The sequence below is a fragment of the Peromyscus californicus genome, unplaced genomic scaffold (assembly GCF_007827085.1).
Source record: "Peromyscus californicus insignis strain IS unplaced genomic scaffold, ASM782708v3 Scaffold_3__1_contigs__length_106647218, whole genome shotgun sequence".
Lineage (NCBI taxonomy): Eukaryota > Metazoa > Chordata > Mammalia > Rodentia > Cricetidae > Peromyscus > Peromyscus californicus.
Window position 1 is genome coordinate 95,364,729 of NW_026294551.1, and position 19,069 is coordinate 95,383,797.

Sequence of the window (19,069 nt, forward strand, 5' to 3'; positions counted from 1 at the left end):
ACAGTCTGAAATGACAGGCACAGAAGGCCGCAATGCTCGATGTGGAATAAAGGAGCAGCAAAATTTACTTCCTGGGCTTTGCTAAGGAATTAGTTGGGGTTTGCTCTGTGAATAAGTAGCAACCTCCAGAGGTAAGGTTTTAAAAAAAAATCACTCTGGGCTGAGCATGGTACTGCACGCCGTTAATCCCAGCACTCTGAAGGTGGGGCAGGTAGAGCTCTGAGCTCAAGGCCAGCCTGATCTACTTAGGAAGCTATGGGCTAGCCCATGCTTAGTGTTATCGGAAGAGCTCAGGTGATGGCCCTGAACTAGATTCAGTGTCTGAAGAGGTGTTGGGAGGACAAAGAGGCTCTGGGGAGTACTCATTGTGGGAAAGTTGTACTGAAGAGTTCCTAGAGGTGAGGCATCCTAGTGGGCGTTTGTTAACTGAGGACACAGCAAATCAGGAGGCGTGGTGCAAGTGGTGGAGGCACTTTGGAAACATCCTGATACGTCATCCCCAACATCTGCACAATGGTGTCTACTAATGGCTTACAAATTCACAAAATTGAAAGGACAGAATGCATTCATTTCTCTCTGTACTCTCCTCAAATTCTAGTAAAACCAGAGGGAGGAAGGGAGGCAAAGAGGGAGGAATGAGGAAGAGGGAGAGGAGGGGAGGGGAGGGGAGGGGAAAGAGGAAATTGTCACAGTGGTAAATCCACAAGATGACCAGGAACCAGCCCAGAGTGCAGAGTGAATGGCAACAGTTGTCCAGTGCTGTGGAAAACAGACGGAGCAGTAAAGCTGGAGGAGCCAAGACAGGTGGACAATGTCTGAGAAGAAGAGTAGCCAGGTGCACTCAACCGCAGAGGGGTGCTGCAGGGGGAGATGCAGAAGACAGCAGGCTGGCCAGTTAAAGCAACAAATGCGGGGGAGGATCAAGCCGCTCTTCGGGTTCGTGTCTGTCTCAGTTCCAGACTCACATTTTGGCTTGCTTTGTGGTGATGCAGCCAGACCTTGTGAGAGCTGTGAAGCCTTGCTAGTGGGGTCCGGACAGAACTGGAAGGGGCCTCCTGGTTCTAGTGGGGCTTGTTCTCATTATCCTTAGAAAGTGCCCTTTGTCCTCAGTGTTTGACCCTCAGACCACCATAAGTAGGTTTCCACAGGGTACAGCTTTCCTAGCATTTGTCTCCTAACTGACTGATGTCTTCCTGGCTGCTGAGCTTCCTGTAAGCCAGAGGACTAGAGCGACATCGTTGTTGTTATTGGCAGTGCAGGGGATGGAACCTGGGACCTACTGCACTGAGCTGGATGTATCTCCGGTCTGAGAGCAGCATCATAAAAGTACCAAAGGAAGAAAATAACATTCTATACTCAGAAACAATACCCTTCAAAACCAAAATGAACACAGCCTCAATCTCCAAGTAACACTGTTTGAAGATTATATTTTTTTCTCCAGCCTAGGAGCCAATCAAGGATCCTGTATGTCACTGTTAGGTCCTTTTCGTTTGTTTAATTTAAAGCCATCTCCAGACTGTTGTAACATTTCTCGGCAGTCAAGCCAGCTTTGTAGAAAGTCCTTCCACCTGGAGTCTGTGTAGGCGGGCCTCTCCAGGTAGATCTCGGTAAACAGAACAGCTCTATCGGTGCTCTGTCTTCAGGCATGCACATGCTCACTTGTCCCGTGGCTGCGAGGTTAGATTCAGTCACTGGATTTCCTTTTGTTTTTCCTGAGACAGGATCTCATGCAGCAGAAACTGGTCTGGAACTCACCATGTACCAAAGACCACCTTGCACTCCTGATCCTCCTGCCTCCGCCAAGTGCTGGGATTACCAGTGCACAACACTTCCTGGCTGAGTTTAATCACCATGTGACTTGCTAAGATGCCCTTTTCTTATGTAACCAGAGCAACACCTCTCACTGTCAGCCTCCATGATAACTCATCTGAGTACTCATTTCTGTATTTTTGGTTTTGTCTTGAGAACCTCACTATGTAGTTTAAACCGGCCTCGAATCATGATCCTCTTTTCTCAGCCTCTCAAGTACTAGAATTACAAGTGTGTGCCACCATGTCTAGCTTCTGGACACTCATTTTTATTTTGTTTTGTTTTTTCCAAGACAGGGTCTTGTTATATAGGTCTGGATATCCTGGAACTTGCTCTGTAGACCAGGCTGGCCTCGAACTCACAGAGATCCACTTGCCTCTGCCTCCCGAGTGCTGGAATTAAAGGCCTGCCCCACCATTCTCAACTCACTTTATGGTCTTTATAAGCACTTATCTTAGTGGCTTACTTGAGATCTGTGAAGTTCATTTAGGTTTTCCTGTTTGAATCAGACAATGGAGGGCATTTGCCACATGGAAGCACAGCTTGTCTGTCTCCCAGGGGAAGCCATGGCCACCGCAGAGGTTTTGGATGCCTAAATACAGGATAATGGCATCAGGGTATCAACACTTAATTTGCAATGGATAGCCAGTGTGCTGGACTCCAAATACGGCAGACCATTCTAGGTGTCTGAGAGATCTTACAGAAGAACGCAGAATCTCAGAATTAACCTTTCATTTGTCTTCACAAATTTCTCATATTTTCTTCATATGTATCTAAGGGTCACACCCCAAAACTTTTTTCTTCTCTTGAGAAAAAAAATGGGCCCATTATCACCTTTGCCAAGCTAATGTGTTTAATGGACTTGAAGACTGCCGCTGAATTTAAGACGGATGCTGTTAACCATGTGAGTGCACAGGGCAGAAACACAGTTGTTGTTGTTGTTGTTGTTGTTGTTTTGGTTTTAAGTTGAAACTCTGAAGACCCCAGGGTATGAATAAGCCAGGACCAGCTTCCTATTTTGTGGAGCTTTGAGATTTTGTCTTTTGAGTGCCCCTTGGTGGTGGCTCCTTCCCTCCTCTATGCTGTCAGGGGTATCCATCTTCCCCCGACTGACCCTGGGGAGGAAAGATGACTGTGACCTCTGCTGGAAGTGCCCTTCCTTCCTCTATTCAGGAGACCAGCTTGAGAGCTGGTTCAGCAGCATTCAGATTCCAGGAAATTACGCAGAAATAGAGGTCACGCTGATCCAAAGCTTCCAGTTGAGTCTCTGCATGGTTCACCAGGAATTTACTTTCCTTACATTTCCACAGTGCATGTGGGAGCATTTGTCTTGATAGCCTCTGAGATCATCCTGGCACCAGATTCCCCAATGGGATTCCCCTGGAGACTGGAACAGAAGAGTTAGGACGGAACTCAATACCTGCAAGTTGTCCTTAGTACAGTGACTGTTGCTACAATAAATTCAGGACGCCATTGAGCCTTTCCCTTCCAGAGCCCTCCTACGCACACCGCTCTGGCATGTTCCTTATTAGACCTGCTTTCCCTGTGGAGCTGCTAGAGTGGCTTCCTATCACTTGACTCCAGAACTGGGCTAAAGCAGAACCTGATCTGGGAGCAGTTCTGAGGCTTAGCAGAAGTAGCTGGAAAGGTGGATGCCACTGATGTACTCACTTAATATGATGCAGACCATGATTCTCAGACAGTGCAGCGGCAACATATATGGCCGCGTCCATCCCCAGTGAGTTCTCCTGGAGACTAGGCAGAGAAGAGATGGAGACACCTCGGTGAGCTTCAGGACAGAAAAGACACAAGGAGGGAACACTGCCTTGTTGAGATGTGGATGAGATAAGCAGTTCTGGGCTGATTGTCCGCAGGCACCATAGCAACTGCAGCCAGGTACTCTACCCAGGATCATTAATGCAGATTTTAAGTAAAGGACTTAAGGAGAATGAACAAAGCTAACTTCACTGGATATGGACAGTAATGGTTAGGACAGTGTGGTCGTTTAACACCCAGAAGGAAGCAACTAAAGGAAATTATGTGTTTCATCCCAAAAGTGCTGGCAGAAGTTGGCTGCTCTGGGTTGCACATGGGTCACACGATCACTTACTTGAGTCTTCGGAGAGTGGAGTTTAACTTCAGAGCATTTGCCAAGGCCTTGGCACCAGCTACCCCGATGTCATTTCCTCGTAAGCTGTTAGGGCAAGCAAGAAGCCTAAGGTGCAGGGATAGGCTGAGTGGTGGCACTGATGTCCCTCCAGATGGGTGTGGGGTTGTCTGGACATTCCAATCACAGGAGTTGGGGGCGGCTTCTTCCTAAGCACTTACGGAAGCCTGTTCTTTTTTCTACTCCAGAGAAGGAAAACCTAGGCTGCTGCGATGGAGAGGTAAGTCTCCATCCAGAGGTCTACAGTACACTGTGGTTACAGGGAGCTGGGGAGTAGGAATGACATGGGCATGCTGAGAGCCTCATAGAGCTTGACCCCCACCCCAGGAGGTGCCTACTGGTTTCTGTGGTGTGGGGGGATCCTGTTAAGTAGAGCCTTTGGTCGTGTTTGTCTGGGGCAGGCCCAACCCAGAGCATAGTGCCATAGTGACTTCAGGGAGACACGTGAAGTAGAAACGAGGAAGATGGAGCATCTGACCAAAAACAGTCATGAAAATTATCTGCAAGTGTCTATGTAAATAGATATTTGTCTTCATGTTTATTCCTTTTGAATCTGTAGCTTGATTTCTTTAAGCAAAAGTCTGTCAGCAGAAACTGGAATACTCACTCAAGAATCTCCAAGGTTCTGTTCACAGCCAGGGCTTCCCCAAGTGCCTGGGCTCCTTGGGTGCCAATGGAGGCCACCTGTAGGCTTTGAGAGGGAATATAATCAAAGTGGGTAATCTGACCCACTGTGCTCCTGGCCCCTCCCTGCCCTGGGCCAGGCTTCCCTCCATACTCTATACCCCTCAGCTAGGGCTGAAAGTTGAGAAATAGCACTAAGGATTGTTTTCCTGCGATTCTTCCAAGAACACTGCATCTCCCACCTATACTCTGACATCTATGAGCAAGATCTAGACACAGGAAGGGGAGCAGAGGTGGTCTTCCAGAAGGGCTGGGTGAATGACGTCTGTAACTTCAGTCCTTCCTAGATGTTTGATTGCCCAGTCACTAGTATTGGAAAAGCCAAACAGCTTTCCTAGACTAATCAAGTCGGCTGTGGCATGGGAGGGTGGTGAAGGGGGCAGGGCGGTCTGCTGGCCTCCCACACCCAGGGCACTTACTAGAGAGCGGTGAGGGCTGTGTTCACCTTCAGTGCCCCAGCCACTGCAGAGGCTCCTTCGTCCCCTATGGCATTCTCCTGTAAGCTGAACACAGTGTGACCCATTGGTCCACAAGAGGCACAAGCCAACACTCTGGCCAAGGCCTATGGGGTTTAGGCCCTTTACACACACCAGACCTACACCCAGTCACCTTAGATAATTGTTCCTTCTGGGAAGCCATTGTGCCCTTGGCCTCATATTAATGCACAGGGGAATCTGGGAGTTTATGAATCTGAACAAAGTGCCAAAGGCAGACAAGAAAAGGGACATGGCATTTACCATCAACAAGGCCTGAGACCAAAAGGTATGCTTTTCAAAACCAGTGGGAAGATTAGCCTCAAGTCCTCGTCTCTGCACAATTCTTGCTGGCTAGGATTTCTGTATATTTTCTCCCACTTCCAGTTGGAGGAAAAGAGCAAGTTCTGGGACAATAAGTGACTTTAGGACAAATGGACATCGCCATGTGTAAGGAAGCATTTGCGTGCATTACTCTAACAAATGTCTGTGTGTATCCCATGTTGAGGGTGCCAAGCAGCAGGCACAGCTCTGCCCCGTGCTAGCTAGTTTTTATCAAGTTGACCCAAGCCAGACTCCTCTGAGACCAGTGAACATCCATTGAGAAAATGCCTCCATAAGAATAGCCTATAGGCATCTCTGTGAGTTTGAGAACAGCCTGGTCTATGAGTGAGTTCCAAGACAGCCAGGGCTATACAGAGAAACCCTGACTCGAAAAACCAAAATACAAGTAAATACATAAGAATAGCCTATAGGCAAGCCTGTAAGCCATTTTGTGTTTTGATGATTGAAGTAGGAGGGCCCATTGAATTGTGGGTGGTGCGAACCCTGGGTAGGTAGTCCTGGGGTATATAAGAAAATAAACTGAGCAAGCCAGGAATCAGCATTCCTCAGTGGTCTCTGCTCCAGATCCTGCCTCTAAGTGCTGCCCTGGCTTCCCTCAGTCATGGACTTACAAGCTGTAAGGTGAAATCAACTCTTTCCTCCCAGAGTTTGCTTTCGGTCAGTGTTTTATCACAACAGTAGATGAGTAAGTTATTAATGCTCTCTCAGAACTCAGGAAGGCACTATTAAATGAGCAAATTGATGTACCAGGTCTAAGTTGCAGAGAAATCCAGTGTCTACCCCAGTGTGGTACCCAGAAGAAATAAACTAAGCCAGAATCAGGGAATGGGAGACTGCTGAGGTCATGGAGTGATGAGAACTGAGGCTTGGAAGTGTGAGGGAAGCAGACCTTTGGGGACCTTGGAAACCAGGCGTTGGGGTTACACATGACTCTGCCGGTATAGTCATTTAAGGATCTCACCCATAATGAAGATAGATGGATGTTTTGGGAAGATCTCTGGTCTGCAGTTTGAGGGGATGGCCTAGATGTAGATGGAGGTCACCCAGTATGGCAGGTGAGTGGTGCTGTGGCCTGGATGGTGGCGGCAGACAGAAACAGTGTGGAATGAACAGTGGAAAGGAAGGTCAGCAGGACATGGAGATGAGCTGGAAGTGGAGGTGGAAGCACAGGGCTCTCTAGCTTGCACAATTGGTTGGTCTAAGGGTCAGATGGAGAACTAAGAAGCAGGTTTGTGGACAAGAAAATGCAGCAACTTGCAATGCCTGTGAGACAGCAGGGGCACAAGGCAACATGGGTGTGGATCCGGGGGCTGGAGTCCAGACACAGCTGGGTTAGAGGCTCACTTTTCTGTGCTGTGATAAGACACCTTGACCAAGGCAACTTTTAGAAGAAAGGGTTTATTTGGGGCTTACAGTTTCAGAGGGTTAGAGTCCATGACCATCATGGTGGACAGCATGGCAGCAGGCAGCAGACAGACATGGAACTGGAACAGTAGCTGAGAGCTTACATCTGGATCCACAGGCATAATGCAGGGAGAGTACACTGGGAATGGCCTGGGCTTTTGAAACCTCAAAGCCCACCCTGTGACACACCTCCTCCAACATGGCCACACCTCCTAATCCTTCCCAAAGAATTTCACCAACAGGCCACCAGGTATTCAAATTTATGAATACTGGGGCTGTCCTCATTCAAACCACCCTGGGTAGTGATGTAGGAGTTACCAGGAGTTGGGTTATTAGAATCCTGGGAGAAAAGAGAGCTCCCAGAGAAGTTCAAGGGAAGAGGCCCGAGGGCAGAACCCTGAGGAGCACCAGTGTCTAGGAGTAAATCAACAGGAAAGAGTGAGAAATGGTAGCTAGTGAAGTGATGGACGGACAGATGGAGAAGAAGCCGGAAGGTGATGTGAAGGTTCAAAAGTCTAAGCTCCGGCTGGGGAGGTGGCTCAGTGGCTTAGGCGCTTATCTCAAAGCAGGAGCTGAGGAAGCCGCCCACATAACGCTGGCTGCAACAGCACACGTCTGTGACCACAGCTCTCCTACAGGGAGACTGGGAGCAAACACGAGAAACCCCGGAAGCTTACAGCCCGATTGCCTGGCATGTGCAGCAGGGGAAAGGCTGTCTCAGGAGGGAAGTGTCTGCTGACCTCCATATGTACACTCTGGGATGTGTACACCCACACTCACATGTGCACACCCACAAAGATTGAAAAAAGAACAAGGTGGGGACTTGTAAGAGCTCATCAGGTAAAGGTGCTTGCCATCAACCCCATGATCTGAGTTTGATCCTTGAAACTCACAGAGTAGAAGGAAGGAGGAGAGAACCAGCTCTCAACATTTGTCCTCTGACCTCCACATATATGCCTTGACAAGTGCACACACATGCGCACGCACATGCACACGCACTTTTTTTTTTTTTTTGGAGGGGGATGGGGTTTCAAGACAGGGTTTCTCTGTGTAGTTTTGGTGCCTGTCCTAGATCTTGCTCTATAGACCAGGCTGGCCTCGAACTCACAGAGATCCTCCTGCCTCTGCCTCCTAAGTGCTGGGATTAAAGGCGTGTGCCACCACCGCCCAGCTCACACACACTTCTTAAAAAACAAAGTTAGAAAACAAAAGAACAACATGAACAAAAAAGGTCAGCCTAGAAAAGAACTGTTCTGCTGGGGGTGTAGTTCTGTGGTAGAGCATGTGCTTAAGATTCTCGAGGCCCTAGTTTCAACCCCTGGCATATATGTACACATACAAGATATAGATCATAAAAGACCACATGAATTTATTATGTAAAATGTCCAGAATGACTGGTGTCTTGCAAGGATGGAAGTGAGAATGGGAAGCAGCAATACATACAGCATCTCTGGGGGTTAGGGAAATGTTCTCAGATTGGTTGTGATGGTTGCACAGCTAGATTTTATGGTGTGTGGATTATATCAGTAAAGCTCTCTCTCTCTCTCTCTCTCTCTCTCTCTCTCTCTCTCTCTCTCTCTCACACACACACACACACACACACACACACACACACACACACACACACTACAGGTGAGGACTAAAACAAGTCTGTGGTCTCATGGTAGAAGCTGTTGTTGGTCATCAGACCAGCCCTGAGCCTGGAGACTGCCCCTCATCCCCATGGGCCACACCAGCCCTGAGCCTGGAGACTGCCCCTCATCCCCATGGGCCACACCAGCCCTGAGCCTGGAGACTGTCCCTCATCCCCATAGGCCACACCAGTCCTGTGCCTGGAGACTGTCCCTCATCCCCATAGGCCACACCAGTCCTGTGCCTGGAGACTGTCCCTCATCCCCATAGGCCACACCAGTCCTGTGCCTGGAGACTGTCCCTCATCCCCATGGGCCACACCAGCCCTGAGCCTGGAGACTGTCCCTCATCCCCATAGGCCACACCAGCCCTGAGCCTGGAGACTGCCCCTTGTCCCCATGGGCCACACCAGTCCTGTGCCTGGAGACTTTCCCTTGTCCCCATAGGCCACACTTACTCTAAGGTTCTCAGGGTCCTGTTCAGCTGAAGTGCTTGTCCCAGGGCCCTGGCTGCACCAGCCTGGATGAAGTTCCACTGCAGGCTGGAAAGACACAGAGACATGACTATATGGCCCAAGAACAGAACTGGAGAGACTCTACGGCGTTGAGGAGGGTTTGGTGGCTGGGTGAGTCTATGCAGGATATGGCATAGGGATTCCTGAAGTTCTCTTCAGGCTCAGTCCCCAGAGGGCCAGTGTTTTACCAGTGGTAGCCATGGGGACAAGCTCAAATATTCTCCATAAAGCATAGGTCACCCCAAGTCACAGCCATGACACTTGCCTCATAATCTAGGTCTTATCTGAGGATAACCTCAGGAATCCAAACCCAGGTAGCCCGGGAAGGCCTCAGGCATGGCCCAAAGCCAGGTTCCATCTACCACAGTTGGTTTGTGGGTAACCCTGGAGCTGGGGAGAGTGGAGGCTGGAGAGGGGGGGACAGTAGACCTACTGAAGGTGTGTGAGGGAGTGATTTTCTCCCACTGCTACCGCGATGGCCTGGGCACCTTGGTCATGGAGGAGGTTGGCTGTCAGACTGGGAAAAAAAGAACAGAAGCAAGTAGGAGCCACTGTGAACCTCCCCCGATCCTGGTCACGAGGGGATATCAGTCATTCCCCATCCTCCCAAGGGACACACTGTCAGCACTGATGTGGCTCAAGCTTATGGAGAACTCTGGTGTACCAACATACTAGAGAATATCCCATGTTAAACTCAGGTCATGCAACCAGGACACATAGCACTATGATCAGGATTTACTGCCTGTGGGCATGGCCCCATGCCAGCTCTTTAGAGTTCTCTCCCACGTGCTTATCCATCTCCAGGGGTAAGGCTGGAGAGTTCTGATGTCAGGGTTGCCAGTAGATACCAGGTCTCCTAGCTGCCCCTTCCCAAGCCCTGGTCCAGCCTTGTGAATTGTGAAGATCCCAAGGGTCTAACCCATCATAATGATGCCCACCAACCCTGGTGTCTGAGCAGGTGAGGAAGCACACTCTCCCTTTGACCTCCATCCCTCCAGACCCAATTATTACGTACTCCAGGTGCTTCAGAGTGTTGTTCATACGGAGGGCTTGAGCGAGGGCCTGGGCTCCCTCTGGGCTGATGGAGTTTTCTCGTAGGCTGAGGAGAGATGAGACTCTGAACATCTAATCAGACAAGACAGAGCAAGTCCAGATGTTTAGGCTTTCCAAAACCCAAGAAACCACAGACAGGCCCTGGGCCTCCCGGGCCACTGGGCTGAAATGTCAAAGAACCTGTTCTAGCTAGTCAGGGCTCAAATCAGTGTCCCACTCAGGACTAGCAGCAGGTAGGAACACACAGGAGGAAAAGGACAAGATCTAGGTTATGATGAGCTAGTGGCACCTGAAGGGCTTGTACATAGAAGGGAGCATCCCACTGGGGGCCACAACTGACCGAGTAGGGAAAGGGACAGGGTGCTGTGTTCTAGTGCCAAGCCCATACCAACTACAGATTGTTCTACAGCAGTTTCTCAGTCTCAGCCTTCCTTTCCAAGTCCCAGAGGCCCTGTATTCCCACTGATCAAAGGGGCAATGTCCTGGTTGCGGGGATTGGGGACCAGGACTTACCTGAGACTAGACAGGGTCCGGTTAACACAGAGGGCTCGCACCAGCACAGCCACCCCAGTGTTACTGACGGCATTGCTCTGTAGGCTGCAGAGCAAGACAAGGCGCTGTTGATGTGGCTGTCCCAGGACCTGGAGGGAGCTGTCTGGTCTAGCCTGGAGCCACACCCGATGGGTTCAACAGGGAGTTGGGGACCTGTGAACTGCTCTCCTCATCCCTCTCTCCCCCCATCACTCCACTTTCTAGCCTGCCAGGTAAAGGCAATGTGGTTTAGCATAATCCCTGGGGCTTAAACTGCCCTGACATGGGGGGTGCATATATCCTCAAGGAAGTGCGCGTTACTCTGCTCCAGAGAAAGTGATGCCGCAAAGCCATCCTAATGCGGCAGCAGTGTCCAGCCCGTCCCTGCCCTACCTACCAAGGCTTTTCTTCAGCCATGGGGGCCTGCTTATGACAAGGCACATAGACCTTGTCATTCTAAAAGCTGCGGAGAAGCGAAGCTGGTAGATGGACAGAGGGGCAGACACAGTGTCAGGGCCAGGGCTGGTAAGGCTCTCTTGTGGGAATGGGTTCTGGGAGGGTAATTATCATCCATGGAGGGTTCTCAGGCAGACTCACTCCAGGTTCTCCAGACCCTGGTTCACCTTCAGGGCCTCAGCCAGGGCCATGGCACCTCCATCCCCAATGGTATTACTGGAAAACCTGCAAGAGACAGATGGTGGTGGGCTGGGCCTAGGGATCAGAGCTCAGGGGAGGCCACCTCTGTCTCGGGGTGGTCAGTGCAGTTCATTTAGCCTCAGTGTGTTCATCTGTAGTCTTCAAAGGTGACCACATCTTCCTTAACTCTTTAGAAAGAACCAAGAGTCAACCCTCCAAGGTGTTTGTGGGACTTTATATGAAGATGGCCAAGAGATAATGTCTCCTTCTGAGAACAGGGAAACAATAATGTAAACAAGCCCATGATGTTTGGGGCTCACCCAGTTCTGCGAGTCTGGTTTTCAATTCTCCTTGTCCAGTGTTTCGTACTTCCAAACCAGCTAACCTGCATTCACCCACCCATCAGTTTATCTAAACCTCCTGTGTACCCCTCTTTCCATCTACCTACCCACCCATCCATCTACTCGTCCATCCATCCATCTGTCCATCCATTCAACCATCCACTCATCCTCCTACTCATCCAACCATCCTCACATCCATCTTGTCATCCTTTCATCCATCCATCCCATCATCCATGTGTTCACAAATATGTAGGGAGCACCAGCCTTGTGCTCGATACGGAGGATACCAGTTTGGCCCTTTGCCCTTTCTCACATGAGTTCCTTCAGACTCCTGTTCTGCTTCAGGGCATCTGCCATCTGCTGGGCTCCCACCGGCCCAATTAGGTTCTTCTGTAGCCTGTGAGAGATGAGAAAAGGGTCCATCAGCAAAGCCAGCCACAGGCATTCCCAGGCCAAAGCCAGGCTGGGTTTGGGGTGAGAGGTCAGGGACAGATAGGGTACCATTTCCAGTCTCACGGCAGTACAAAGGGGTCTCACAAAGGATCTGCTTGGGAGAGTTAAGGAGAAAGTGCAGCTGGGAGCAGAGGCTGGACAGCTCAGGCTGGCCTTGAACTTACTATGTAGACCAGGCTGTCCCCGAACTCACAGAGATCCTCCTACCTCTGCCTCCCAAGTGCTGGGATTAAAGATGTGTGCCATCACACCAGGCTTCCTGGGGTCTTTCTTTGAGGCCTTCTTTTCCAAGATAAACATCAAACAAGGTAGTGCCCCTGTCTCCCTGCCACTGTGGGAATTAGCCTGGGCACCTGGCTCCAAGTTGGGAAGTACCAGATCGTCATAAAGGTAGGAGCAGTTTTGTCTGGGGCAAAAGCAGTTAAGGAGCACATGAGACCTCTCTACCTTCGAACTTAGGGTAAGCTGCTGAAAAGTGGTGCTGCCATCTCCTGAGACCTGAAGACAAGCTGTCATTGGCCTTGGGAACATGCCTGGAAGGATTCCTCTGCGGGGCTGTAGGGAAGGGTAGGACCTCTGTCTTTACAACCTCATTGGCAGGTTGCCCATGATGCTGCCTTACAGTCAGATTAGTGCTTATTTAATAGAAGAGTGCTGTGTTCTTCTCCTGTATCTGTGGACAGGATTTCCTGGGTTGGCAGGGGCTCTATTTTCAGTAATTCTAGGAAGAATTTTCTCTTGAAAAACAGATAGTGTTTTCCAGGGACCGTACAGGTGGGTCAGAAAGGCTTAGGACTTGGAGAGCCTCCTGCTCCCTCTCTGAGGGACAAGGCAGAGACTCAGGAGGAGAGAGAAGGGAGCAGAGTTTGCCACTCACTGTAGTATGGAGATGGTCTGGTTGGAGACCAGGGCCTCGGCCATGCACATGACACCACCATCCTTGATCACGTTGCTCTGGAGGCTACAAAGGTAAGAAGAGGTGTGTCACCGGTGGCCTGGACTCACACTGCAATGGGGACACCTGCCTCAGAGGCCCAAGACAGGAAGCAACTGACTTCTGAGAAAGATTTACCGATGATTATGCGCCCTCCTCATGGCCCTCCTCTGTTAGCCCTCCTGTATTGAGTCTCTAAGTAGCTGCCTGCCAACTAGGAACAAAGTGTCCATGCTGTCTACATCAATTAAAATGAGGTCATCGTTAGTCCCCATCACAATCAAGAGCCACAGTACAAGTAAGAGTGGAGATGTGGAGAAACCGGAAGCCTTACACTATTGATGACAATGTAAATGGCCCTGCCTCTGTGGAAGACAGTCTGGCAGTTCTCAACTTAGATGTGGCATGGGACCTAGCAATTCCATTTCTAGGTATATTCCCCAAAGAATTAAAGATGGGTACTTGAATACTTCTACACAGATATTGCTAGCCATATTATTCATGATAGCTAAAAGACAGAAGCCCTCTGAATGCATGAATGTATAAGCAGACTGTGTTCCACCCATCCAGAGGAAAACTATTCAGCCAGTCAATGCAAGAAAACAGTAAGCTACACTGTGGCTGAACCTTGAAAACATGCTAGCTGAGGAAGACAGACACAAAGTTCTTACTGTATAATTCCATTTATACAAAATGTCTCCCAGAAAGGAAAAAGCAAATACTAACAGTCAAAAATATTTTGAAACTAGACAGAGGTGGTGGTTGTACATTTCGAATGTACAAAATGCCAATGACTTCCAGGATGTGGTGGCGCACGCCTTTAATTCCAGCACTCGGGAGGCAGAGGCAGGCAGATCTCTGAGTTCAAGGCCAGCCTGATCTACAGAGTGAGTTCCAGAACAGACAGGGATACACAGAGAAACAGTGTCTCAAAAAACCAAAAATAAAACAAATGCCAATGAACTATATACTTCAAAATGATAAATTTTATATTATTAAATTTCACCTGGTTCTGGTTATGGTAACGCACACCTTTAATCCCAGCACTTGGGAGGCAGAGGAAGGTGAATCTCTGTGAGTTCAAGGTCAGCCTGGCCTACGTAGTGAGCTCCAGGCCAGCTAAGGCTACAAAACAATAACAACAAAAATTTCATCTGAATAATAAAAGTGGAAAAACAAAATAGACTAGAACAGTAGTACACCCTCAACTAGATGAACACAGCCCAGGCTCCTCAGAGAGACACAGCAAGCCATACCCAAGCGCTGTCATCTTCTGGCAGGCAGGCTTTCCATTGTCCTCAGAAACCCTGGGGTCTTACAGAGGCACACAGGGTTGGGGCCACCTGGAATCGGAAGCTTGCTGGCACCCCAAAGCCTCCACAGTATCTCCTGTAGCCAGGGATTTGTTTTCTGGGCCCTCACCTGAGGCCAGGAGTGCAGCCACATACCTTAGAGAGGTTAGAGTTCGGTTTATCTTCAGAGCATCTGCCAGGGCTTTAGCCCCCTGTGGTCCAATGGAGTTACTCCGGAGGCTGGTAAAAGCAAGGGAAAAGAGACGACTGGGATGGGAAGAGGGATCAAAACCAGCACAGACAGACACGAGTCTACAGTCCTTAAAGGGAGTGAACTGGGATTGAGGATTTCATGTTTGATGGAACCATGGCAGAGATCGTGTGTGTGTGTGTGTGTGTGTGTGTGTGTGTGTGTGTGTGTGTGTGTGTGAATAAATGAATTCCCCAAAGCAGCCCCACATGATGAGGGGCAGGGAACAGGATGTGCTAGTCTAGTGGCCTAAGTGTATAGACGACAACAATGATTCTAGGTCAGGGTCAAAAATCAAGTGTTTTGTGAAATGAAGTTTAAGAGGCAAACGCGAGTTTGCTTGCTCAGCTGTCCTTCCAGCCAGCCAGAAGGACATGTGGTTGGCAGGAGCTCCGCGCATCACACTGCCTTGGATGGACTGACTCTGGGGAGTTTGTGAGAGAACGGAGAAAACTCAAGACATTTCATGAACAGGGAGATGGTTTAAAATTCTCTTCATTCAAGGGGCCTGTGGTGTCCAACTCACTCTAGTGTGATGAGACTTCTGTTGACCAGGAGGGATCTGGCCAGAGCTTTGGCTCCTTTGTTACCAATCTGGTTCTCAGTCAGGCTGCCAAGAAAAGGGGAAGTGGTTATTTCAGGTCTGTGCCTCTCATCGCCTCCATCAGACTCACGATTAGTCCTGTTTTCCCAGTATCCCCCACGAGGATGTAAGTGGGGACCAAGTGACTAGGGAGCAGAAAGCCAGGAATGGGAAGGTAGAGTCAGAGTGGGCCTGATGACCTTCGCCCTGACAAAGGGCCCCAAGGAAATTTGCCCAGCATGCCACATAATGGCTACTTTACAATGTGCAGCCAAGAGTTTGGAGGTAGAAGTCTTTCATATGGGCCAGCAAGGTGGCTCAGAGGGTAAAGGTGCTTGCCACCAAGCCTCACAACCCAAGTGATGGAAGGGGAGAACTGACTCTTACAAGCTGTCCTCTGACCTCCATGTACATGCTGCGGTGTGTGCATGTACATACATGCACATGCACACATACATAAAGTAGCACAAATACAATAAATACAGCAAATTTTTATATTGGATTTTCTGATATTAAAAAAAATTCTTCCACGTAGACCCATCTAGTGGCATAATGTCCATGTGACTTCCAAGAAGACGCAAACTACCAAACACTGGTGCTGGTTTCTGTGGTGCAAATGCCCCACACCATGGCTAATTTCAAGAACCCTCAGCTTGTGAAATTCCTGAAAACCCACAGCGCTCATAAACTAGTGCAAACTAGTTTGAGCATATCATTGATCCTAGCCTTTCTCTAGTACAAAACATTAAATAGTAGAATTACCACAAAATTAACTAAGTTTTAGAACGTTTCATCTTTATGTGCCTGAGAAGGTGGTTCCTGCAGCATGCTGGTGGGTCAGAGTTGCTTCCTCTGTCCACTGTCAGAAGTGGGGTGCTTGAGATTTTTTTAGTTTTGTAAGCAGCATCCCTACGATAAGGTTGTCCATTAGAATCCCTGCAATGTTAGAATCAAGTGCATTCCAAGTGTACTTTGGGATCCTGGTACCAGGGGCCAACAGGAAGACAAAGGAAGCCAAATGGAGCTGGCTCTTTTAATACTAACAGTTCCTCTGTCCATTTTCTTCATTGGGTTCTGATTGACACACACCACTTTTCTTTTTTCTTTTTTTTTTTTTTTTTTTTTTTTTTTTTTTGGTTTTTTGAGACAGGGTTTCTCTGTGTAGCTTTGGAGCCTTTCCTAGAACTCACTAAGTAGCCCAGGCTGGCCTCGAACTCACAGAGATCCACCTGGCTCTGCCTCCGGAGTGCTGGGATTAAAGGCATGCACCACCACTGCCCAGCTCGACACACCACTTTTCAAATGAGTTCTGTTGCCTACAAATAAATTTGAGCCGGGTGGTGGTGATGCACACCTTTAATCCCAGCACTCGGGAGGCAGAGCCAGGCGGATCTCTGAGTTTGAGGCCAGCCTGGGCTACAAAGTGAGTTCCAGGAAAGGCACAAAGCTACACAGAGAAACCCTGTCTCGAAAAACATCAATAAATAAATAAATGTGAGCCAGATGTAGCGGCGCACGCCTTTAAACCCAACACTTGGAAACCAGGGGCAGGCAGATCTCTGTGGGTCAGAGGCCAGCCTGTGTTACACATTAGTTCTAGGTCAGCTGGGACTGCATAGTGATACCCTGCCTCAAAAATAAATAAATAAGTAAATACACAAATAAATAAATTGGAATAGTAGCCAGATGTAGTGGTACACACCTGTAATTATAGAACTTGGAATATTGGGGATCTTGAGTTCAAGGCCAGTCTAGACTACAGAAAACCTGTTTCCTTGCCCTCCACCATCAAAATGTTTGAAGCCCAGCCCACTTTTGTTGCCACAGAATTTACATAATGTCATATAAATAGCTTACAAACAGCCTTACGTGGTTTTTGTCAGAATGACTTGGACATTGCAAACAAGTGTCACCAAGGACCAGAGAGGAAGTGCTTGTGACCATAACAGGGATGTTTGACTTTCTTCAGAATCATTTTTGAGCAAAACTAAATCGATCATTTTGTCATATGCTAAAAAGGCTAGAGCTGCCTGTGAAAGACAGAATCCTGACAATGAGGGGCTGGCAAGGTAATTTTTCTCTCAAAGGAAAACCCTTTCACTAACAAGGCAAAGCCATCCCTATACCTCATTCCTAATCCTTTTCTCCAAAATGACACCACAGCTCTGGAATCCCTTCCTGACATCACCACACGACAAACCCAAGGGTTGCTACATCAAGCGTAGAACTTCCGTAAGCACTGAAGTCAGCATACAGACTTTTCTCTAATTATAACAGAAGCGATGTGATTTGAGTTTATTGGAGATAGGATCTCACTATGTGTAGCCCAGGCAATCCTCCTGTCTCAGCCTCTAGAGTGCTGGGATCATAGGCATGTACATTACACCCAGATAAAGAAAATTTTAAACTTAAGTCTTTGAGAATAGAACTGAGGATGTGGCTCCAGTAGGCAACAAGCTTTCCTAGCATACAAGACACCCTGGGCTCCATCCCTAACACGGCACAAACTGGGTATAACTGCTCTAATCCCAGCCCTCAGGAGGATCAAAGTTCAGGATCACCTTACCTATATAGTGAGTTTGGGACAAATCTGGACTACACAAGACCCTGTGTCCAAAAAAGAAAAAAATGAGTCTGGAGATTTGGCTCAGCTGTCAAGAGCACTTGTTCTTGCAGAGGACCCGGGTTCAATTCCCAGCACCCATATGGCAGCTCACAACCATCCATAACTCCCATTTCAGGGGATCTGACACTGTCTTCTGACATCTGTAGACACAAAAAGCAAGCCATGGCACATATATACATGCAGGTAAAACATTCATACACATAAATCTAAAAACATTTTTAAAATTTCACCTTAAGTTTTAATTTAAATTAAAAGTTAAAATTTTAAATTAAACTTTCCAATTTTTTATTTGAGATGTAATCCTGTGCTCAGAATTATTAGAGTGGATATTAGGAAGAGTATCGAGATGGTAATGCCTGAACCAGGGCAGCACATGAGCCCTGGAGACACACCATCCCCAAGTCCAGGACAGTCAGTCTGTGCCTTATCCAGTCCTTTCCCTTTGCCTACAGACCAGGTGCCTGAGCCTTTGGCACTTTCTGAAAGGAGTAGAAAAGATCAGACTGCATCCTGAGCCACACCCTGAAAAGATACATGTTCTTGGGGTGCTCTGGTTAGCTGAGTAGAGAGGAAAGAGATCCCCTAGCCCATGCAGCAGGTGGTACACGGGGGGTCTGGGTTACCTGATATTCTGAATGCGACAGTCCTTCCCACTCAGCACACTGCCCAGCAATTCCATCACAGGGTCCTGGAACTGGTTGTTGTCCAGCCTGGCCAGGGGAAGCCATGACAATGAGTAGTCCTGCAGCCCATGAGCAGGGTGAGGCCTCCACCGCCTCTCATTCCCACTGTGATCCGCTGTTTCAGCTCGGAACTCCAGACTCGGCGCACTCACAGCGCTCAGACTTCCCTGTGGGAGTAACTGAGGTGGTTCCTGTGAGCTGTGCTCTTCCTCCTAGGTGGTATCTTACAGTGATGTCACAACATTTCGGACACCATGTGCCTGTGTGAGGAGGCCAAAACCACTCTCGGGTCCTGATTGGCCCACGTCCTACATCTTTTCCTCTTTGCTTACTAAGTTCAGAGTATGGCTGAGGGTGTAGCTTCTGTCAACACTGACTGGCTTTGTGTGTGTGTGTGTGTGTGTGTGTGTGTGTGTGTGTGTGTGTGTACATATATTGTGTGTACATACACACATGTATATATATAAAATCTTGCTATGTAGTCCAGGTTGTCCTGGACTCAGCAATCTTCCTATCTTAGCCTCTTATTGCTGGGATTACAGGGATGAGTCACACTGCTTGGTTCTCAGGGGGTCTCATGAGTTGGATTTGTACAGCCATGTTGAAATTCTAACCTTGCTGTCTCCAGAATGCAGCCTCATATGGATGTGAGCTCATTG

The 19,069-nt window shown here is 48.6% G+C and overlaps 1 protein-coding gene across 1 annotated transcript in view; it reads right to left on the reverse strand.

Annotated features, from left to right (window-relative positions):
- Positions 1–1,401: 1,401 nt before the first annotated feature.
- The window catches only part of Nlrc3 (NLR family CARD domain containing 3), a 31,541-nt gene continuing 13,873 nt past the window's right edge, over positions 1,402–19,069 (reverse strand). Inside the window, exons 5-19 of the mRNA XM_052759201.1 lie at positions 18,351–18,437; positions 15,045–15,128; positions 14,425–14,508; positions 12,920–13,003; positions 11,903–11,986; positions 11,210–11,293; positions 10,595–10,678; positions 10,044–10,127; positions 9,462–9,545; positions 8,972–9,055; positions 5,080–5,163; positions 4,584–4,667; positions 3,920–4,003; positions 3,481–3,564; positions 1,402–3,196 (exon numbers count right to left, since the gene is read on the reverse strand). Coding sequence (XP_052615161.1) covers positions 3,106–3,196; positions 3,481–3,564; positions 3,920–4,003; positions 4,584–4,667; positions 5,080–5,163; positions 8,972–9,055; positions 9,462–9,545; positions 10,044–10,127; positions 10,595–10,678; positions 11,210–11,293; positions 11,903–11,986; positions 12,920–13,003; positions 14,425–14,508; positions 15,045–15,128; positions 18,351–18,437 — 1,270 coding nt within the window. The 3' untranslated portion in view covers positions 1,402–3,105. The remainder of the gene's footprint in view (positions 3,197–3,480; positions 3,565–3,919; positions 4,004–4,583; positions 4,668–5,079; positions 5,164–8,971; positions 9,056–9,461; positions 9,546–10,043; positions 10,128–10,594; positions 10,679–11,209; positions 11,294–11,902; positions 11,987–12,919; positions 13,004–14,424; positions 14,509–15,044; positions 15,129–18,350; positions 18,438–19,069) is intronic.